The sequence below is a fragment of the Hydractinia symbiolongicarpus genome, chromosome 15 (assembly GCF_029227915.1).
Source record: "Hydractinia symbiolongicarpus strain clone_291-10 chromosome 15, HSymV2.1, whole genome shotgun sequence".
Lineage (NCBI taxonomy): Eukaryota > Metazoa > Cnidaria > Hydrozoa > Anthoathecata > Hydractiniidae > Hydractinia > Hydractinia symbiolongicarpus.
Window position 1 is genome coordinate 11476477 of NC_079889.1, and position 24065 is coordinate 11500541.

Sequence of the window (24065 nt, forward strand, 5' to 3'; positions counted from 1 at the left end):
AGCGTTCTTTCAAAGATCTTTCCTTTAGATTCTATGCCTCTTTCCCTCCTTCAGCAATGGTTGGATTATTAAAGGTAGATATGAAAAAATTTAGTCACGTAGTCAATGGCTAAACATGATTTCGGCAGGTGATAGTTTGCAAGTTTGATCAGGCGTGTTACGAAGCATAAGTAAGGCTCTAACCATATTGTCCGTATCTAAGGGGACACCATACTCATCAACAGTCGCTTGACTGTCTTGACAGGTACAATCTTTGTCAAAATATGTTGAGACAACACAGCTAACTTCGAAGTTCGCCACCACAAGTAATTGCGTAGATTAGTGGACTTAGGACTGTTTGGTTAAGTCCAAACTCCTAAAATGTAAGAATTGTTGCTGACCTCACCACGGCTTACGTGGATTTACGTAGATTATTTCGTTTTGCAAGCGTGCTAGAGAATGTGACTAGCACTTTTTAACACTGTCTGCCTGACCTACGTGTGTGCAAAAGTAGCGAATTCGAAAGCCTTCCGGCTGCAGCGCATTGACTGTTTGACACTTTTGTCCATATTTCAAAAAGGAGGAAAAACTGTCCAAGATTGTACTTCCGCTCTTCCCATTTAATTACGGCAGATAGCTTAAAGAAAGGCGATAATGCACCCCCAAAGCTTAAAGAAGGATTGAATAGATTATGCTATAGTAGATTGTCACTTGGTATGTGAACTGGAACAGCAAATATCAGAAGTAATTTTCGTAGCGCAGTGCATAAGCCATTGAAGCCAGATTCTGAAGTACCTTGCCGAATACGAAATATCTCAGTCCATTAGTGAGGCGAACGTAATTACATGCTAGGGCCTCAAATGAAGTCGTTTGAATACAAGGCTCCACTGGCCGTAAATGACCTTGTGATGGTACAGTCCGTTTGCAGTCCACAAATAAATTAAGTTATTGGTTTGCGATCCGTAGCTGTCAGCAGGGTGTCACATCCGACGGTGAAAAAGTGTGTCTGCTCAAGAGAGCATGCTATAGCCAAAGCCTATTGGGATTCTGCCGATCGTAAAAATAGTGAGCCAGAGAGAGTAAAAAACTATTCCTGTCTTCGATCAATCAGGGCGAACGCAAATACGACGCTTCGGGTCAAATATCTGAACTCCTTCAAATATAGCATCCACAAAAATCTCCTTGAATCGAATTTTGACTTAGGACTGAACAATGGTTTGAAAGGAGCCATTACGAGACAGAGTATTTTATAGTTCCCTACCTGTTGACATGTCCAAACCAAGATCGAACATCAGTAATCACTTCTTGAATATTCCCTAACGGTTTGGTTTTGGTAGGAGTTATGGAAAATCCAGCAAAACTAACTGTCTGCTGAAATTGAAACTTGTCTTGATGGAGAATAACTTCATTATGTAAGTCCAAGGAATCCATCACTCTCCACCATTGTCCCTCCATATCCAATAACCATCACCACTGGCTAAGAATTCTTGGGGATCAACTCTGCAGCAATAGCGGCTGCACAAGGTAATGAAAGTGGTGAAGTGTCTGTCCTCTGGGCGAATAGGAACAGAGTTGAAACCGTTCCAAGCGCCAGTGACCGACTTACACGTGTTAGGTGGGACTGCTTTCACTTGTTGGAAAGGAGCCTTTACATGGTGGGTTTCGCGTAGACAGTGAGCGTTCAGCGGTGACAGATCAACGGTACGCCTAGACGTACCATCACCCTTTCGATTTAGCAACATGCGATGACACCATGACGATGGCTCACCAAAGGGAACCTTCTCTAGAACCCCCATGGCAACGTCGGCGCCAAGTTGTTACTCAACAGCATCTTGTCATTAAAGAGGAATAAAAGCAGACGTTTTTTATTGTGTAGCATTATCGTTGAAGGAAGTGGCTAATGGGTACATTGGTTAAAAGTAGAAGTAGGGTATCGCTGAATTAATCATTCTTTCATTGCTGTTCTCTGGTGTACATGGTATATGAAGCTCTGTCCTAGCGAGACAACCACATGGTGTGATACCATCATCAACTGTGCATTCCTCGTCTGCAGAACCAACTTTTGGTAAATCTTTAGAGATAACATCAACCGGAATAAGGGCCTCGCGTCACAAGTAGAAACGGTAAGCTGATTGTTTAACATAGTTTATTATTGCTGCGGTTCGTGTATCTCCATCTTTACCATTACCACTTCAGAATCACTGGAAACTTTTATCTCTTCCTTATTTGCAGCATAAAGGGTGTGTCTAACCGGCATAACGTTGCGAGTAAAGAATCTACATTGGAGGAAATCAATAAGCCCTCAGCCCCTGTACCCGTGACAACAGTCACCTTTAAAGGTGGAACTTTTGGTGCTGGATGTTTTATGTGATGATAGTCTGCAGGATCAATAGCAACGGTTAGCTGGAGAGTAACATGTCGTGTCAACAGTCACCTTTAAAGGTGGAATTTTTGGTGCTGGATGTTTTATGTGATGATAGTCTGCAGGATCAATAGCAGCTAACCCTAACCCTAACCCAACCCATTTTCACCCATGGTCTGAACCAAGCACTATGTCACTACGATCAAACGACATGGTTAACGCAGAACCCTCACTATTGGGAGACACCATGAAAGTACACATTTTGTGGATCCTCAGCAAGATACCTCACGTCCTTACCTTTGTTTGCAAGACGATGTCGACATTCTCATCCTCGATATTATACGCAGTAACATCACTCTAAAAGTCTTTTGATTTGACGGTCTTATCTCCAAATTCCAGCATCCTTCTTTATTTGGTGGTTTTGAGGATTCAACTAGCACTGGGTAATGGCCAGACCTTTTAGGTCTTTGCATACACAATTGCCTCTATTATAGGTGATGCATTCATGCTAGCAGGACCAGCACAGCAATTTACCCTCCATCACAAGCCTCCGTCCACATTTTCATCTATCATACTCATCGAGTATACGTTCACAGTAATCGCATTATTGTTTCACCGCTTTTACCTTGAATCCCCTGTCATTACTCCTCAAACCGCAAAACCATATCCAATTGTCTATCAACTGTATCTAGTAGGTTGGCAATATCATTCTCATTCTGCCCTTCTTTCACACTTTTTCCTATGAGAGCCGTGACCACAAATGGCGCAGAGACTCCAATACCGAGAAGAAATATCAGGACCGCTGCAGATACAAACCATTTAAATGATGACTCCTCTTTGGTACTTTGTTATTATACACTTTTCCACAATTTTTTGAGGTCCTTTTTCCTTTCATCAGAAAGGCAACAGTCCAGGACCTTGTCGGGATGCTACGCTACTGATGTTAGCTCGCCTTTTATTTGAGCCTTCTGTGCTTTTCGATTGTGATACTCATCAACCCAGTGTTTAGACAATCAGTAATTACACTTCTTTAATATTTTCGGTGCAACTCATCAATCTGGGACAGCCTTGATCGCCTTGAGTAGGGACTTTCCCTCTCTCTCTTTAAAGTTGCGCAGCTTATGCGCGCTCTGACTTTGCCGTATGAATGTCACGTGAACTTTTGCTAATGTCAGCAGTTATGATAATATATGTTGATGACGTCACATGTTTTTAAGGGGGTAGCTGCGAAGGGACTCTGAAGCCGGGATTTGCCAGCGTTTCTTTTCTTTTTTTTGTCGAATAAGCAACCATATCTCAAATCTCTAGCACCCTAAAACGTGGTTAGGGTAAATTTTCAAAAATGCCTGGCAACATAATTCGAGTATCTTTTCTTAATTCAGGAAAGTTTGTTCAAGTAACATTAAAAAAATAGCTTGAGAAGGTTTGCAAAAAAGAACATCTTCTCTCGAGCAAGCTTACGTCACATCTCTAATCTCTACAACAATAACATTTATTTTTATTTTTAATGGCCAAGAAAAAATACAAAACAGGAAAGATCTTTGCCCACAAGTAGATCTGCACAATACGCGTTGTCGACAACAACACAACCACGTGAGATTTCAATTGTTTTGTGGAAGCTGATACGCGTTGTCGACAACAACACAACCACGTGAGATTTCAATTGTTTTGTGAAAGCTAAATAAACAAACCAGAATTAAAACTTTGTTATTGAACTTCTTTACAACTAAAAAAAACGTACAAATATACATGAATATATCGTCTGTTTAAACAGTAACCTCTGGCAATTTAGGCTTGCGTACAGTAAAATAATTGAGCCAATTCAGGCTTGCGTACAGTAGAACAATCGAGTTCTTCTCGGCGTTGCTTGGTCGAAAAACACATTCTTAAAAGTGGCGACAATTTTACGTTATTCATTAACATCCGTGTGTTCTGTTTCTTTGACAATATTATTATTGTCATCCTGAAAAAACAAAAGAAAAAAAACGTCACCTAGAATAGACTTCGCTTGTTTATGTCTCAACACCATAACCCGGCTCATTCATCGTCACATAGAACCTAACGTGGATAAATGAATATAAACATGCGTAATTGAAGTGAAACATTTTCTTAAAGACTTCATTACACTGTCATTCAAATTTTAAAGAGCATCTGAATTGTTGCAATGGAAGTAGTATCAATTGAAATGACGATGCTACCATTTTCGAATTGGATGACTCTCAGTACATTGAATGATCAAAATAAAAACAACACAGACATCTTACGCATAACTCGTATGTTGGTACTCATATTAATCCTTGAAAAAGTTTTATTCAACTTAATTAAAATGACGTTCGCATAAGTTCGCATACTTAAATCTTTTACTTGTTGACACACACAAATACTTTTAAGCACAATTTTTGTCTGTTTTTTTATATCCTATTGAGTATTTTTATGCTATCCACGTTAATTATCGCGAGTTTGGCTGAAACTGAAAGTACGCAAAAAAATATAGTTTATTTATGATAGAATATGGGGATCACGTCTAAGCCTCATAACGCACGCCGTTCGCAGATGTTACTAAGCAGCATGTCGAACTTCCAAGCCTAATATCAGAAGAATGCAACATAAGATGCACACAAAGCAAAGCGAACAGATTGTAACTTGCATAGTAGGTACAAAATATGAAAATACTCTATTATCCTAAGTATGCGTTTAAAAAAACTTCAAGGAAAACGTAAAAATATAGAATAATCACAAAGTAATTTGTTATTCTCTCCTAGCTTTAGTATTAACAAAACCTATTACCAAAGTAAAAATGTTGTCACTGTCCATTTCACAAATTTTAAGCATATTAAAAAAATAAGGTTATTTTAATAGACTATGCCAAAAGTTGTAACGTAGCTATGCATATTCACGTGTTTCAAAATTCAAATGTTATAATGCGCAAAAAGTACTCAAAACAAAATTGAGAAGGGTTCCACACCCAGCATCGGTAATTGTTCGTATATGCTTGATTTTCATAAAAATCTTTCTCAGCTAATGATAACGGGTCACATATAATCAGTTTGTTGAAATTTGACCAACTTATTACAGCTTGATATGTATTAGTATGTTAAATTTTTTTGCATCACATATGTAAATGTTTGATACAACTACGAATAAGATGAGGCTCATTGAGATGGAGGAGTACATGCTTAGGATTGTAGTAATATGTAAAGATTTTTAGAAAACAAAATATGCCCGTACTAAGGGCTGTGATGATTGCTGGTTGGTTTTGAATATGATTATCTTCCAATTTTGTTGTTTCAACTTTCAAGTGTGTGTAACTAGTGTCGCAAAATATCTAAAATATGAAAAATTTAAACATTTTGTCTGATTGTCTCAGAAAATAAATCTAAAAACTGCAGTGTTGACAAAATAAATGTTGCAGCATTGTGATTGGCAACACACCCAAATTCTCTGTTTTGATTCTGTTGGTTGCGCACCTAACATAGATACAAAGATTGGATTCACTTGTCATCATTTGAGTGCTAACTTCTAAATGACGTGAAACACTTAATTAAGATTTTGTGAATCTAAAAGGCAACTATGAGTACAAGTACTGATGTCTGAAGATCTGCCAGTGTAATAATCTGTCAGAATTTTTTTAAAAACTGAAGATTGGGTCGCTTATACACACCCTAATTCAATTAATCATAACACACGTTAATAGCAGTACATATTTATAATACTGAAGTTTAAATATTTTGTGAAAATATTCAAATAACAATAAAAAAAATAATTAGATAATAAGAACTAATTACCTGTATGCTTTCCTTCCAAGGCGGAGGTGCTTGATCTTCCATTCTCTTTAAAATATATTTACACACAATAAAACCACTCAAACCGACAGCTGACCAACTTTTTTCAACGGTGTACAAACCTACAAATAATATTTTATAAAAGTTGACCTGTACCATACATTTTCTATCAACACAGTACATTTTAAGCCAGCCTATTGTGAATTGTTTTCTAATTTCACATACTTTTATAGTAATTTCTTCTCAATTTTATTGTTATTTATACATATTAGTTCTACGTTTGAAAAGTTTTGTTCCTTATCGTTTGCTTCAATATAAGTTTTGGTTTATTGAGAGATCAATAAAATAAATTTTATTTGAACAATAAAATATGCTTATCTCGTTCTTACATTTCAATAAATTTCATCCAATCTATGCTTACACACACTAATGATTTACAAAAGACAATTTCATGTTATTTTGAAGGTACGTACCATCGTATCTATAACCATACTCAGGTGCAAATTCACTCGGACATTTATATCCTCTTATAACTCGAACAGGATGGTGTGTTTCTACATTCCGTGATAATGCTAAATTCACTACAAAATAATAATAGAAAATAAAAATCCTGCCAAATATTTTGTTATGCGCAATCATAAATATTTCTTGATAAGAAAAGGAAAAAAATTCATAAAAACACAATTTTAAAAATTATGTGGAATTCAGTGCAACAGGGTGACCACAGCTTCAAAGTTATATAATTTCTGGAAATTTTAGGAGAATTTAATTTGGTGTCAGAATTTAAGAGATAACACAGAATGGATAAAAACATTACCACTCATTTTGCCACTATTTTGCTAAGCATATTTAGGAGAAATTAGGTTTTTTAGGTGTATTTTTAAGAGATTTTTTCAATTAGTGAGGGAACACTGACAATAATTTAGGAGAATTTAGATTAGTGAAAATATAAGGTTAATGATAAAAATCAGGAAATTTACGGATTTTGTGATTAAATATTTCAGAAGATTTTATCAAATTTTCAGCAGAGGCGAAGAGTTAAAAATAATCAACCTTTTTTTGTTGAATGTTACCAGGGTTATTTATTTACAGTACCTCGGTAATATCATTTAGCATACCAACCAGCATTAACAAACATACCACACTACTTTTGACACATTATAACGAGAAATAACAAGTTTAAAAAAAATGCATGTCCGCACATACAATATTAGGAGAAATTGGATATTTTTTATTGGATAATTGGATATAAACTTTAGGCGGTGTGGCCACCCTTTAAAAGTAGCAAATATAAAATCCCTGCCTGCAATTCTGGCAATTTTTGTTGTGTTAAATGGAAGATAGATAAAAAAACACTCATATATTTCTTTAGCAGCTTTAAAACCACACACAAATTGTACCACATATTTTTCATTTGTAAAGGATTCTTTTCTACAAGTATATTCTTCCTTACTTTTAGTAAATGTTTGATCTTTTGATTGAGGTGCAGTGCGAAGATTCTGAATAAATATATGAATATTAAACTAAATGAACTTGTACATGTATTATCTTCACTGATCACTATTTCCTTATTCATCTAAGTAATCCTAAAGTGCAATGTAGAATTATTCCTTAAACAAGAGTTGCTTTTTTACGAGAAAACGTGATCATGATTTTTACAATACCTCTTAAGTCGTTGACAAGCAGGAACACTTGTACTTAGTATACATAAGATGTATTGCAAGGTGTTTTAAAAGAAAAGGAAACAGTGCAACTTCCTAATGTCTTTAGTGGAACATTTACTAGTTTGTAAATACGCTGGTCTTTTTTATAGTTGTTGTTGTAATGTTTCTGATTTAGTACACCATCCTATTTAGGTTACTATTAAAATCGGTAATGGTGGAATTTGTAAAACTTCTTCACCACCAATTTACAACTAGTGCAGATAGTGCAAGTAAAAAAATCTATCAGTTTAGTTACCTTGGGATTCGCTTTAGTTCCTTTTAAATCTCTTCCACCTAAACGAAAAAAATATGAAAATGTCACACTCAATGTAAGGTATCTCGAAAAGAATTTTATAGTCTCCTATAGATTTTTTAATTGGCAGAGATTTTTTTAGTTTATTTACAAATGAACGAAACGCGGGAAAATGTTCTTGAAGTGGAAAACAGTCAGAACACATATTCATACATGGACATGCATGGGCATACACGGGCATACATATTACTCCGCATTGCTTTCTTGTATTACGATAATACACGCTAGCTGTCTGTCTTTTCCCCCAAACCCTCAGTTTCAAATCCGGGGTTTTACAATTACAAAAACCAATTGCACTTATAAATGTAATAAACACTGTCCAATTAAATTCATTACTTCATGTTAACACGCGGGCAAAGATGCACAAAATAGCAATATGGGAAACTTGTTCCACGGGCAATCCCCATGGAATTTTCCATGGGGTATAACGACGGGTTATCTGACTAGTTTTTGTTCTTTTTTTCATAGCTGGGACGATTGTTACAGTGTAAGTTGTGAAAGATATAAGTGATAAAAAATGTTAAACTTAAAAAACATGCACATTTAAGCAAAACTACTCCGGGTTAAATAAAATTTTTTGTTTTTATGATACATCCCTTCTAGTTAGAATAATTGAAAAATTGAAAAAAAAAATTCAGCCGTTTTGTAGGTAAGACCTCAAACTTAGGGTGCATCAAATTTTCTCCCTCTTAGAAATCCTTCTGCTTTCAAATTTTTTTGCAAAAAATTTATATGAACTTATAGAAATGAATGAGTTCTTTCAAAATATCCATACATTTACATATTATTGAATTGGTAAAAAGATACCATGCCCATATATTTGAACAAGCAGATTTTATTGGATATAACCTTTCCATTTGGTCTTGACAATTCATCATTCGCAAATTCCAAATTCTGAGAGTGGAATGTTCAGGCCTTGGTAGCGGAGATATTACAAAAAAACAACAACACGTGTGCATAGTGGCGCACCGAAAGTTGTAATACCAAAACAAATCCCCTAAATCTTATTAACGATGTGTTTTTAATTTCTGAGATATTAAACATTCTTAATGTGTCAGACAATACGACCTGCATAGATTGTCCTTTTGTGATATATCTGAAAAAGAACTCGACAACGAAGTGTGATAGGTTATTTCTGAATTCCCATATTGTAATGCTGCGACAATTACTAAATAACTATGGAACCGTTGTGCAAAAGTCGCGACTTAGAGACTCCATTTACAGGGTTGACGAAACCACTGTCAAAGGACGAAAAAAGTGATGCCTTCATCACAGAATATATAACGTCAAGGGCCGAATCATTTTATGGTATATAGATACAAATCATAAGTTGGTACAATGGTCCTTCATTGTAACAGGGATAATTGATGGATTTAGTCGTTTGCCGTCAAGGACAACAACAAGTTTCCCCTTCTAATTGTGGTCCCTGAGTTCGTCAATACACTTCTCTCAAATGATACCAATAACCAGTTGTGTATCTAATATTGGTAATATAATGGTACATTCCCTTCGTTTTTCTCAAATTTATCAACACAACTTTTTAAAATTCAACACTTCTCAATATATCTATATTCTCCGCTGTTTTGGTATACCCTGCTCTCTGCACTACAGGCGAAAATAACAATTGAGTGCTCTCCATTTGCGAGTGAGAACATCGTTTTGCAAAATTAAAATGTGAAAACTTAGTATGTGCGAATGACGTTTTGGCAAATTTGAAATGCCCGAATGCCAATTTTGCAAAATTTGAAATGTCCGAATTTCGATTTTGCGAATTTGAAATGTGTAAATGATAATTTTGTGAATTTGAAACATGTAAATAACGAATTTTGACAACCGAATGATGAATTATCACTACCAAATGATGAATTTACAAAACCGAATGATGAAGTTTGACGACCAAATTATGATTTGCAAACTCATTGCAGCTTGGCGTTCTATACAGTTGCGTACACAATTTGTTGTAACCTGCTAACAAAAAAATCACAAAAAAATGGTGTTAACTTTATTTTGTTGGAAATTTCCTAACATGGTTTCTTCATATAATATGCAATAAAGCCAAAACGCTTGTTGCATAGCATAAAACTTCTGACAATTTGTTTTTGTCATATGAAAATGCTAACCCTAACTTTACTTATTATGCATATGCGAAGTTAATATCATACCATATAAATTCAATCTTTTTTAAAAAACTTATCATTGGAAAATACTTAACGGTTGCAGCATTCAAAACACGTGCCAGCGTTTTTGTCACTTTGTTTTTATAAAGCTTTTCTTGGAAACAACAAAACACTTTGAAAATAATAAAAATATAAAATGTTTAATATGAAAGAAAGGACAAACACACTGATGGAATAAAAATCGGCTCAAAAGAGGTGAGTAGGCGTCATCAAAAAACAAAGAATCAACCTTCCTTGGCCTATTAAAATATTGATCTTACTTTTAATGGTAGCATCAATATTTAAAGTTGCATTACTTTTCACGTGATAACTGTTTTTGCGGACATTAAATCCAAAACATATATCCAAATGCCACCATAATCTGTCGCATTATTAACCATATCTATATCAACTTTACATACCTGATCCAGTATACGTAAAACTGACTCCCAAGTCAATATCGTCTTCATAGCCACCTGAAAGTGCAATGGAATAGCATCCATAATTCTCGTTGCCGTGAATACCAGCAACAGTTGGACTAAATACGAGTACTAGATAATTAAAATACGAGTACTAGATAATTAAATATCAAATACTAAAGAGCATTCTAATCTGAATTTTTTTCCTTTTCTTTGATTAAGTGGTATAGTTGAATAAAATGTTTTTTTCCAGTTGGGCGGTTTTATTTTGATATAAAAAACAGTCAAAAACACAATTAAACTTTTTACACAAACTTCTGTTATTAAATTTTTAGTATGGTGTTAAGAACTTCAAAATTTTGGAATATTTAATGGCACAATGTGGTAATATGAAAGCTTGTTTCCAGTTCTTCTTAAAATTGACAAAAAAGTTATGCAGAGCTCTTGACTGCAATGTTTTAACCACCTAATGAACGGAAACAAAACAGTTTTTGAGGATAGTCTAAACGAACCTACCGATGTACTCCATCTGCACTGCACCCCATTCTTGTTTCCCAGTGTGTACCAACTGGAATTCCTTCAAAAGAAATAAAAATATTAGATAAGAAAGAGGAAGGTTAATTTGTTTTCAAAACTATAATGTATCATATACCTTCTGGTGGGCCAAAATAATTTTCTCTTTTTAATTTTGGTGGCTTTGGTTTGTATGTATCAATATCATCTATGTCATCTGGTAAAGGCGTCCCATCAGGCTCCTATAAAAATTAAATACTTCTTTAATTTGTAAATATTCAAACATAACTGTATATTATTTAGGTCAAAATTAAAGTGACAAAATAATCAGACTTGTTTGTAATAAAATAAAACCCCTCCAGATAACCTAGCTTCGAATAAAATGTAGCAACTGATTTTATCGAGCTTCTTCCTTAGAAAGTTTGGGAGCTGGTATGAGTCTCCTACTTTTGATGTGTTAATAAGCTAAGTCTTTTTTATTCTACCTTCAAGTTTTGCTCCATAAAACATTAATTTTTAGTTTTCCCACCCAATTATTCTTCTCCATTCCTCTGAATCACCTCAACCAACTAACCTATGGATCTGAATAACATCTCTAATGCTATAAATACCTAGTCTGCTTCTATACTCAGCTAAAATATCAGAGTTTATAATGGGATGATGAGGGTGGTTAGGCGTGCATGTAAGAAGCTTGTATAGGCTCTACAGTGTTGGTACAAAATTTAATTGCCAATCGAAATTCAGATTCCAAGTTATGTGCCATTTTGGCATTATAAATTTACCTCTATAGTATCCATATATATTGATCAAGTTTGAATAAATATCCCAGAACAGGTCTAAAACTGCTGATGAATGTCAATATAATAAGTTGTGCAACATTAAAGATTTTAACGTTTTTCTGGTTCCGAACTTCAGGCAGCCATTATTGCTGTTGCGAGGCAACTAGAAACAAGCTATTTACCCTGGGTTATAAAAAAAAAAAAACAGTTCTGATTTTGGTGATTTTGATGATGAATTGAGAGTTCAGGTTAGTAAGGTTTATTGGAATATTTATATCAAAATTGTTGAAGCATTTGACTGCAAAGAATAAATCCTGACAAATCAAAGATTGAAAGATGAAATTTCGAAAACTTCTCATAGAAGAACTAGTAACGTTTTATTCTATTCCAAAAATATTTCAGTTTTAAGTGACCTATTTTGGCAGACCCTGCCAAATACTTAGCGATAATGGAAGCAAATTTGATAACAAGGAAATGAGAGAATTGGGAGAGAAATTTGGTATTGATAAGTTGCAGATGCAGTATTCAGTAAAGGGATTGTAGAGAGACACAACAAAGTTGTTTACGAGTGTATGATAGAAACAATTCATGATTGCAAGTGTCCCAGATGTAGCTTTGACATAAAAACGTTCTTGTTACTAAAAGGTGTAAAACTGATAATAACCATAGATAGTGAAACGATGTACACATATATTTATTACACCCACCAGTTATAATGCTACACTATAAAGAAACAAATAATAAACATAATGATCAACACTAACACACGCCTCCCTTTTTCTTGTAGTTCGTAGAACGTCCATAGTGTTTGAAATGTCTGCAACTAAAGAAGGTACACAACCTGTGTGCACAATGAAATAAAATGAAACACTTTGATAATAGTCAATTTTATAATGTCACACATCAAGTTTTCCAATCGACAGAATATTTTGTAAACTGTGACAACTAGCACCATGTTTTGTCAGACAATCAGCCAATTGTCTTTTGGTGGAAATCCATTCCACTGTACTGATTTCTTTACGAATTAGCATTTTTTTTATTGCTGCAATATCAATACGCAGTCGTTTTTCACTTATTACTTTCGTTGATTATATAAGTGAACGTAGATTTTTATTATTATTAATCTTGGCATTTATTGTGATTTTCCTTACGTCTTTTCTTAGCAATTCCGCCAGTAATTCAGATAGGTACAGTGCATCGTCCAACCCATCTAATAGTGCTAAACTTTCTGCAGCTGTGGTACTCTTCACTACCCTTTTAATTTTGTTTGATGACCAATTTAGTATACAACAATCATTATTTTCTCCAAGTAATAAAATGATATGTGCACCTGCACTAGATGCACCATCTGGCAAATTTGCATGGGAAGCATCTGTGAATACGACTAATCGAAGCTCCTGGTTGACATTCATTTTTGGATATATCAGTTTAAACTGATCAGACTTAATTTTCTTTACCATTTTGTTAGCTTCAATGAGATGTCTTACTTCTGGACTCTGGTTGATACACATGCTAAAGTGCAAAACATCAAAACGAACATCAGGCCTGGTCTGACTGGCCACCCAAATTGCTTGACCAATCAAACTCCGTAAACTGGCAATTTCAGTGGAATTAAGTTTCTCAAACTTATTTGCTTGACGTTTCGGAGATAGAGGTATAAGTTGCATCGAGTCAATAAAATCATTCTGGGACACTTCTATGTTACCATTGTTATGCTGTATGTTTAAGCCAACATATTTAAAATAATTTTCCTCAATTTTCCCAATTCGAAAGACATCTCTTAATTTATAAACAACCTCTTTCTCAAAAGATGTTATTCCTGAGTGAATAAAATCGTCGACATGGATAACAAAAAGCCCTTCTAGAATATCCTCACGTTTCCAATAGAACATAGCTGGGTCGAACTTGGATTGTACACATCCAAGCTTTTCAATTTCTTTTTTCACAGTAAAAAACCAGTGTCGTGCAGCATCATTTAATCCATACACAACCTTTTTAAGTTTCCAAAGGTTCCTTGGTCATCTGCTTCAATTGGTGGCTGCAAAAATACATTTCTCTGGATATCACATCCCTGAAGAAAAGCAGCTTTGATATCTGTGGTTTTGCATTGCCACTCTTTTATACTAGAGATTGCTATCAGAATTCTCAGGGTGCTTTTCAAGGCAGTAGGCGAGTCAACTTGTAAAATTTGCTCCTCTTCAAAGCCTCTTGCAACGAGTCTGGCTTTTACAAAATTTTCTGAACCAGTTTTCTTCTCTGTAATTACCCATGTAGTAGAAATTGTCTTTTGTCTTGAATTTCTCACTTCTTCAAAAACCTCAAAATCCTTCCAGTTCTTAATCTCTTGTTCCTTGGCAGTGATAACATCTTTGTCACAATGGCGTTGTTGTGGCACTAAGACAATGTTTACTTCCTCAGTTCTTCCCTTTTCTACCTTTTCCCATTTGTCAATACTCTGAAAATCTATACAAATGGGATTTTCTTCATCTGGGTGTTTCACATTGTACCAGGAAGAATACTTCCCAGTTGCTTTGCCAGCTCTGCTGATTATCGTTGCCTCTCTCCAAAATGTTGTCACCTGGCTGCTTGTAGCGAATTTCATCATTTTTCTTTGGCATACCCGTAACGTTGTCAGTCATGTTTTGGTCCAAGGTGGCATCGTCAAGTTGTACTACGTCATGTATAGCAGCATCGGCATGCTATCTTTGATTAGTGCTTTCTTCGTCTGAAGATTCACGAATGCAATTCACCTCACCTGAGGTAACTTTTATTTCAGGGCCAGGATCTGATTCTGTTGGCTCTTGAAATCCATGCCCAACTTTAATCAATCTGGTGGTTGATACCCTAACATAAACATTTCCATGTCGCACAAAGACAATTTTTCCATCTTGACCTATTACAGTGCCAGGTCCTTTCCATTTGTTGGATTCATCTCTCTTGTAAAAGACTTTACAACCTCTGTCAAATTGAGTACAATTTACCTTAATTTTATGTTTTAAGGCACGTCTGATTTTTGATGATGACTCAGCTTCTATGTATGCTCTTCTAGCAGCATGCAAAGTGTTGATATGCTTTGCAAACACTTGGTTCATTGTTGTACCTTTAAGAGCTGGCGGCAAATCTGTCATCACGTTGGAAAGATTAGGATTTTGTCCCAATACAAGTTGATAGGAAGAAAATCCGTTCCACATTTGCAGGCAGTTCTTTGCATTTATTGCCCACACTAGAGCCGTTTCCAAAGACACTGTTGGATTGTCTGCCAGTATCTTTTCCAGACATTTGTCAACAACAGCATGGTTTCTCTCACAGATTCCATTTTGCCACGGGCTTTCAGCAGCTGTGTTAAGGACTTTAATGTTTAAGTTTCCACGCACGTTTCTATAATCTTCATTGGCAAATTCGCCACCATTATCTGCCAAGAACTTCTGTGGGGCTCCAAATCCAGAACCAATCCACATTTGCATAACATTATCTATGATAGTGGATGGTTTTTTATCTTTGATGATTCCTGCATCACTAGTAAGTAAACACAACTCACTTTCATTTGATCCAGTAAATAATGTGATATGCTCCCCAGAGTTCATGGACCGTCTGTGAGGACAATCTCTCATAAAATGCAAAATAGACTCACAAATTTTGCATTTCGTAGGTTTATCATTGAAACCCAATGGGTTTGTTTTAGTGTCAGTGTTTCTAGATCGAAAATGTTCATTTTCACCATGTCTAAAAATTCTCTGGGGTCTGCTAAAACGGTTATGTTAATATTTATTTGGACGATTGTAAAGTATCTCTTCTGAAGCTGAGGCTCCCCTGGGTTCTAACACAATGCCAGAAACATCACTCTCAGATGGGATAGCTTATTCTCCATAGAACTTTCTGAGAGCAGTTTTCATTTGATCAAATAACTGTTCTTTCTTTGAGTAATCAACACCTGTTAACACCAGTTGTCTCTCCTTGTGAGAAAGTTTTGAAGCATCAAGTAGTTTAAATGCTAAGACTGAGGAAGGCAATTTCATATCTTTTTGCATTATTCGGTTACACCTTTTTCCAAATTCCAAAACAAAAGCCTCAACTTTCTGGTTAGCTTCACGTACGTATCTATCAAATATTGTATAACGTTCGTATACCTCACTTAACTCATCTTTTTTAAAAAGTTTATCCAAATAACCAATAAGTTTCTCTACGCCATCATCCGCATTAATACTTTCCAGTTTCAGTTCATTAAACACTTTGTCTTTAACACCACTTGGATCTAAATCTGTAACAATGCACCAAGCACGTAACTCTTCACAATATTTGTCATATGGTTTGTCTTTGCTATTGAACACTGGTGGGTTTTTATAGCCACTCATCTTTAAATTCTTCAACTACCCTTTGCTACCATTTAAAATTGATAATAACCATAGATAGTGAAACGATGTAAACATATATTTATTACACCCACCAGTTATAATGCTACACTATAAAGAAACAAATAATAAACATAATGATCAACACTAACTGATACATAAACAAATGAGGTTTTAATAATATGAAAAATACTACCTGTTGAGTTGAATGTGATGCCAGAGAAAGATCTAACAAATATCACCAATTGCGGAAGCCCTGGTTAAAAAGAGGGTCGATGAAGAAGCCAGCATCCCAGAAAGAAATAAGTGAGATTCAGACAATTATATGACGGAAAGGGTGAATCGGCTTTCTCTTAACAACGGAAAAATAGAGATGACAAAGTAAACCAAAATTGAATGCCCAGATAAAATTTCAGCTGGAAGAGCAAACAATGATTGCACAAGTGTTTTCACGAAAATCCAAGCGATCTGAACAACATAAAAATTGGGTCAATGCATCAAAACAAGGGGAGTACCATGCAGTGTGGATTGGTCAAAAGTAGTACAGGGTTTAATGGCAATGTTATCATCACAAAAATAGATAATTACTCTTTATATTACCCTTATTTACCGATTAACACTGGTAATTATTGTGCTGTTAATTATTTTGATTTTCCTGGTGAATATATAAAAGTTAAACGATAATACCGGTAATTCTAACAGTATAACTAGTATAACCAGGGAATTACATGAAAAAAACATGCGTGCTACGAATTGCGTGAATCCACATTAAAAAATTTGCATGTGTGATTTTTTAATTTCATTATAGAGCCCCTAATTGGTGTAAAAGTGTTAAATATATTAACAAAACATATTGCTTCACCGTAGAAAGTAAATTATAGCAAATATATACTGCAGAATTACATCAAAACACTATACAAAGAGAGTCGTCAAACACATTTTTTGCAAACAAAAAAAGTTTTTTTTAGTTTTTTTTACTAAAATGATGGTAAAAGCGTCTGGATATATTGGAGTTGAGCTTATTACAAGTCTTGCTAACCAGATTATAAAGGATGGTGCTATTCTGAGTGAGTGGCAGTCGAGTGTAATAGTGAATTGTTTCAAGGGCAAGGGTGATGCATTAGAAAGGGGTAACTATAGAGGTTTGAAGTTGGTTGATCAAGTAATAAAAGTTATTGAAAGAGTGATTGATAAGTTACTTAGAGAAAGAATTGATATAGATAAGATGCAATTTGGTTTTGTTCCAGGGCGTGGCACTACAGATGCAATATTTTTACTCAGACAGCTTCAGGAAAAGTATTTAGGAAAGAGAAAGAATCTCTATTTTGCCTTTGTAGATTTAGAGAAAGCTTTTGATAGAGTACCACGTAAAGTTATTTGGTGGGCTATGAGAAAATGAGGTGTGGATGAGTGGCTAGTTACGATGGTAGTCTATGTACAGCAATGCTAGAAGTCGTGCAAGGATTAACGATTCACTTAGTGATGAATTTAGTGTAAATGTTGGTGTACATCAGGGTTCTGTACTTAGTCCTTTGTTGTTTGTTCTAGTCTTAGAAGCGCTGTTGATGGAGTTCAGAACAGGTTGTCCATGGAAGTTATTGTATGCAGATGATTTGGTTCTCATAGCAGAGTCGATGAAAGAATTAGTTGAAAAGTTTGAGAAGTGGAAGAAAGTACTAGAAGAGAAAGGGCTAAAGGTAAACACAACAAAGTCTAAAGTCATGATTAGTAGCTTTGCAGCCAAGTGTGACCTTGTAGTTGGAAAGTGGCCTTGTGGAGTTTGCAGGAAAGGGGTTGGTAGTAACTCAATTTTTTGTCAGACTTGCAAGTATTGGGTACATAAGAATATTATTAGTATTAGTGGAAGGTTAAGAGCTGAAATTCAGTTTGTATGCAAGCGTTGCAAAGGTGAGATTATAGAGAATAAAGTATTTCCAGCTTTAATGATGTACAACAGCGGCTCGTTAGAGATAGCTGAGAACTTCTGTTACTTAGGTGATATGTTGGGAAGTGAAGGGGGTGTTGGAAGAAGTGTTACTTGCAGGATAGGTTCTGCTTGGAAAAAGTTCAGAGAGTTACTTTCTTTGTTGACTAGCAGAGTCCTGTCAATTGAGGTAAAAGGTAGGTTGTATGAGGCTGTGTTTTGACAGCATTTATCAATTTTGTTCATACTTTTTACATACTTCCACAACATGCGTGGTATTATTGAAGGTTGCGATTTATCACACGCGTACCTAAAATCTCACGAAATGGCCTGAAATAATTCATGTGCGAACATTTTTTCATACAGTTGAGAATTTAAAAATATAAAACTTTCCACAGGTTAACATAAATAATTTACAATTATACTCAACAATAATATTGGAAGTTGTAAAACCACAAGAAGACGCAATAAGTTTAACTTGTCTAGCAAAGAAGAAGATAAGTGTTTTAAAATAGTTTTGCAGGTGAACATCGCAATTTTCTATGAGCGATAGTTTGAAAGTCTGGATACCATTTGTGTGTGTGAGTATACCGTTAATACACAGTTAGGGTGAATATATCGTCAATACAGGTTGTCACTGTTTTCCCCAAAACATTTGTAACTTGATATGCAACTTCTAAACTTTCTATTTCTTAAAAAATGGAACGTTAAAACCTTACAAATTATAAATATTCTTACTATGCCTTTGTTCCGCAATGATCTTCTTACTCGAACACCTTCATATGCAACTAATTCTGTGGTGTTGGTTTCACCTTCAAATTTTCTTTTTACTGCTGGTTGGGGCTTTTTTTGTACAGGCACACGTTTTTTAATTGGTTCAAGGATGGGTTTAAACTAAAGAATGTAACATATGCATATATCAATTAAAATACTTTCCTTAGAATAAACATCATTCAGACAGGTAAATACATCAAAAGTGTGCTATGCAAAGAATAATAAAATTAACACATAATTTTGGGATATGTCAAACTTTTCAGCATGACCATTGAACCGCAATTTTTCAGTGGTAGTAAAGTTTATTTATTCACACAGCACATTTAAAAGCATCAGTATTTATAAATGAGATGCAATTATTTAATTTGCAAAAAAATCACAGAGACAAACACACCCGGAGTGTTTTAACGATTTTAAAGGTGTGAGAGAAAAAAGTTAACTTTCCACATTAAAAAATAAACAGCTAAATTATTGAAAAAGTACAGCCAATGTGATATATAGTACTAAAAAATTCTACATGATAAAATGTCTACTCGAGGGGCTACCATGGTTGGCTGCAAGGATCAGAAAATGCACAACATCTTAAAACTATGCAATTAGTGTATTGAGGTTGTTGTTTCGTTAAAATAGGCAATGTGATATAACATGTCAGTTCATTATCAAGTTATAAAAAGGGCAAAGATAAATGTTGCTCGCTATGGTTGCGCATGAACAAAATAAATTGAGACCAAACGTTTTTCATTCATAATTATTACAAATGAAATAACCATGTGAAAGCCATAATACAAATTATTAAAAGTTTTTTAGCTATTCCAGCCGGAAATGAAAAAAGGCTTGTTTTCAGGATTTTCAGTCATTTGCAAGCAGAGTTGCAATCATGCAAATATATATGCAAATAATTTTAAAGCTAAAACATTTCCATCAAGAAAATACTTGCAATAGATTATTCTTGAAGTTATGTTTCATCACGCAGGAATAAGACAAATCTGTGACTCTTTTTCAGCTAAAAGACTAACACTGGTATTGTGATAAAAATTTACACTTACAGATCTGAGCAAGCCTAAACTTTCCAACATCTTCTTATTTTCTTCAATATTTTTCTGCCGTAGCTTCTCATATTCACTGACGTTGTTGCTCAACATTCTTGTTATATATATTGTTTTATCCTAATAAAAATAATGCAAATTATCTTCTATATATAGATTTAAAAGTTTACATTGTACCACAACATCCAAAGAAAACCAATTTTAATAATTAAAAAATAGACATGCACTGTAAATGGTACCACATATACCATGAATTTAGAATAATGGACTGTAGTAGTAGTTAACACAAGCACAATCCATGGATTCGCTGTTCTTAAGATTTAGGAAAAAGGGATCATTAATCACAATTTGTAACAGACTGTGAAAATTTTTTTTGTTGCTTATTATCTATACACATGTATTAATGGTTAAAATCTCAAGAATTGTAGAAAATCCACCTGTTTCCCAATTCAATTTTGAATGTAGCACTGGATGTTGTCTTATCAAACACTGGTGAACACAAAATAGTCATCTGAGAATTGCCATCACATATTCGTAAATTATGATTTTATGCACAAATGGTTTTACGCGCTACACAGGCCTTTTCGGGAAAATTTTGATACAAAAGGCACTCCTCAAGTATTTTACGTGGGCTTTTTTGGCGTGCTGCACTGGTTAACTTCTTATACAAATTTTTATTTTGCAGGTGCCATCAATACTACGGCAAAGCCATTTTGTGTGTGTGTGGAGGTGTGCGCATGCTATTGCACGCTTCTCCTGAAACGGCCTGGTTACATATTTTACCGTGCACTTTATGCACATTACATTTTCATGCAAACAAACAAATTTTTTCAACTTCCGCACATATATAGTGCAGGTAATTTTTTCAACTCATGCTCACATTTTTACGCAAATATAACTTTGATTAATTGTTAACCGTCTGGATTCTTCAAGTGGGCAATACAGGTTTTTAGGCATTCTGATTGGCTTAGCGCTCTTGACGACAGGCCGATATTTTGTGGTATTGCCCGTCGTCAAGAAAAATGATACCTTAAAATGTAAACAAGCACGAAAAAAAAGTTTCAAGAAGCATTGGAAATGATTATATATCAAATTCCCTACAATACATTTATTGATAAAAACATTTTCATAGGATAGAAACAACAATGTCAAGTTTAACAGTCAAAATAACCAGATTCAGCAATCTTCAACATGGCTAGTTAACTAGCTCCATTCTGATATCCAGTTTTATTAAAAATACTAAATACAGGACGACAAAATCATAACAAATACGTCTCCTTACATTTTCAGATTCGTTCCTTCAGCTTTGTGGTTACCGAGTCAATATAAAACTTGTTGAAGCCCATCTTGGCTATAGCTAGCTAGTTAAAAAAAATTATTTCAATATTCGTTGTAACTATATTTTAGCTGCACGTTCCACTTACATATTCTTCTGTACAGTACAGTCCAGATGTAAGCGTACGCGTACGCTCAACTTGCAAAAATAATTGCTTTCATTAAAAAAAAATAGGATAGCGAGTTCCGTTTAAATCGCACGAAAATAATTGCTTCCTGTTAAAAACAAAAGCATAGCAAGAAACATTGTTTATAAACAATACTCTGCGCGAAAAAAAATTAAACGCAAAGGCCATTGAATTTTTATTTTTATAACGAAACTAATTATAGTAACCCGATTTTAATCTCGATATATTTAAAAAACACAAGCTCTTTTAAAAAACAACAAATCCAATGATCTAAATATTTTAAAAAAAATAATGCTACTTTGAAAACTCTTAGTAATATTTCTTTATCGTCGAAACATATTTTCTAACATGCGAAACTTTTAAAAGTTCTTTTTATAAAACGCAATGTTTAGCAACACAAACGGAAAAACCCTACGTTCGGGACTTTTCCCTTCGCGAAAACAAATAAAATTTTAACACCAAAGAAAGAAAAAATCTAAAAATATAACTTTTGACGTTCTGGAAAGATCAAAACACTCATTGTGAGAACATTTTGTTTAGATTTTAATAACGAAGAAAGAGTCTAAAAATATAGTTTTCAATGCTCATAAAAGGTGAAAACGCTCATTGTGGGAACATTTTGTTCTGGTAAGGGGTCATCTACAAAATTCGTAGCAATTCGTATCAAAAAATTCGTATATGTTATACAAATTTTCTTTTGCCATACAGTAATTAAATTTGTATGAAGTTTTTCCAAAATCGTGTAAAATTTGTACGAGTTTTAAATTAATTTAATATGTGTTGTAAATTAAATTCGTATGAGTTTTAAATTAAATTCGTATGAGTTTTAAATTAAACTCGTATGAGCTTTAAATTAAATTCGAATGAATTTTAACTTGAATTTGTATGAGTTTTAAATTAAATTTGTATAAGTTTTAAATTAAATTTGTATGAGTAAAATTTGTACGAGTTTAACCAAATATTTGTATGAGTTTTTAATTAGATGCCTATATGGTTAAAAAAAAATCGTTTGAGATTGTATTAAATTTGTATATGAGTTTGAAAAAAAAAATTGTTTCAGTTTTAAAAAATTGTGCGAACAGTGTTTAGAGATCGTTGGCTATAAGTTATAATTATTTGAAGTAATAAGAACGACGTTTAAAAATTGGTAATGTTTATTTCAAGGCTAGCTGCATAGCGGAAGTTAGATTTTTATGAAGAAATTGTATTGAAAATTAACATGTAAAATTTGTATGACTATTCGTTTAAAAATTCGTATCGCAATTCGTATTGCAAAATCTTAATAATTTGTATGAAAATTTGGATAGAAGAGAATATAATTTGTATGACAATTCATGAGAAATGCGTAATAAATAAGAGAATATAATTCGTATGAAAATTCATATAAATAAAAGAATATAATTCGTATAACAATTCGTATAAAAATCGTATAAAAGAGAATATAATTCGTATGACAATTCGTATGAAAATTGTATAAAATTCGTATTAGATTTTTTAAAAATCTCATAACTAATTAACACTATACAAATTGTATACGATTTTATACGAATTAAAAGCAATTAAATTTGTATATATTCGTATAAAATATCAGACGACGTTTGTAGATGACCCCTTAGGTCACCATCGAAAATATGTTTGGTTACCGTCATTTCTAATTACAAAAGTGAGTCGGTCAGTTGTGTAAAAATTTTTCCTGAAAAATTACAAAATACTATATTTCAAAGCCATATTTTGTTATTCATTTAAATGTACGCTAGCTGTAGCCTCCGTTTCAAGTTTGATTTTTGTCAATCAATGTTGTTCCCACAATTTTCACTTGTATTGTCGCATAAATGCGAAGCAGGAAAATATAGCACACCGAAATAACATTCGGACGTAACAACCGTAATTCGGAGGACCGCTGAAAAGGTAAATGGTGGATTTTGTTGTGTGTCAAAGATTGTGCGTGGATTGTTTGGCTTATTTTTTACTGACTGAATTTACTGACTCCCCGACTCGTCTTTCGCCTTTCAAAGTGAGTTGGTCGAGTGACGCTTAACAATTATATTTTTGAGGGTGGCCTTACTTAGATAAAGCATTACAAAGACCTAAACACGCTAAGAGTGTATACAAAACTCGTTTCTTTTTGCATGTTTTAAGAAAGTTTTCTACTTTGGCATATAGGGTTCAAAGTTCAACTTGCACCACAGGGCTTTGAAATTCCATAATGGAGCATAATCTCCAAAATGGTCTATGCAAAATCAAAACATTATTACATATCACGGCACAACTGATCATTAAATTCCTTTCTCCGAAGAAAAAGTGAAGGAAATTTACACAGCTAACTATACTTAAAGCATTAAGTAACTAAATGCTGATGTTTGAACAACTGAAAAAGGGTTACTGCCACTTTACCTACAGATCAAAGGATATTGTTACAAATGTTCTACCTATGGCTACGGGACTTCTCGAAATGATCTAGCTACCTAGAATTAAAAACGTTACGAGCTATTCTCTTCCAAGT

At 34.2% G+C, this 24065-nt stretch overlaps 1 protein-coding gene across 4 annotated transcripts; it reads right to left on the reverse strand.

The window, feature by feature from the left end:
* Nucleotides 1–3819: 3819 nt before the first annotated feature.
* LOC130628816 (uncharacterized) lies at nucleotides 3820–20240 on the reverse strand. 4 transcript variants are annotated; one of them, XR_008981862.1, is made up of 11 exons: nucleotides 20100–20240; nucleotides 19018–19173; nucleotides 11367–11469; nucleotides 11231–11291; nucleotides 10718–10833; nucleotides 8083–8120; nucleotides 7577–7622; nucleotides 6597–6704; nucleotides 6127–6245; nucleotides 4091–4304; nucleotides 3820–4018 (listed from the first exon to the last, which is right to left on the reverse strand). XR_008981862.1 is itself a non-coding variant. In XM_057441830.1 (11 exons), exons 1-10 carry the CDS (start codon nucleotides 20193–20195, stop codon nucleotides 4379–4381), a joined length of 864 nt encoding a protein of 287 aa, XP_057297813.1. In that variant the 5' UTR covers nucleotides 20196–20240; the 3' UTR covers nucleotides 3820–4018; nucleotides 4334–4378. The 4 variants fall into 4 exon arrangements, 2 of the variants coding, with proteins under 2 accessions (XP_057297813.1, XP_057297812.1); XM_057441830.1 differs by lacking the exon at nucleotides 4091–4304 and adding an exon at nucleotides 4334–4399; XR_008981863.1 differs by lacking the exon at nucleotides 3820–4018 and having other exon boundaries at nucleotides 4038–4124; nucleotides 4159–4304.
* Nucleotides 20241–24065: the final 3825 nt, after the last annotated feature.

Bases quoted from the DNA above. Each gene is read 5' to 3' on its own strand.
- LOC130628816 (XM_057441829.1), bottom strand. From the start codon at position 20,195: ATGTTGAGCAACAACGTCAGTGAATATGAGAAGCTACGGCAGAAAAAT. The intron at 6,705-7,576 runs GTAAGGAAGAAT...ATTATTTTGTAG, and splicing joins AGATCAAACATTTACTAAAA to TGAATTTAGCATTATCACGG. The intron at 6,246-6,596 runs GTACGTACCTTC...TATTATTTGTAG, and splicing joins GTATGGTTATAGATACGATG to GTTTGTACACCGTTGAAAAA.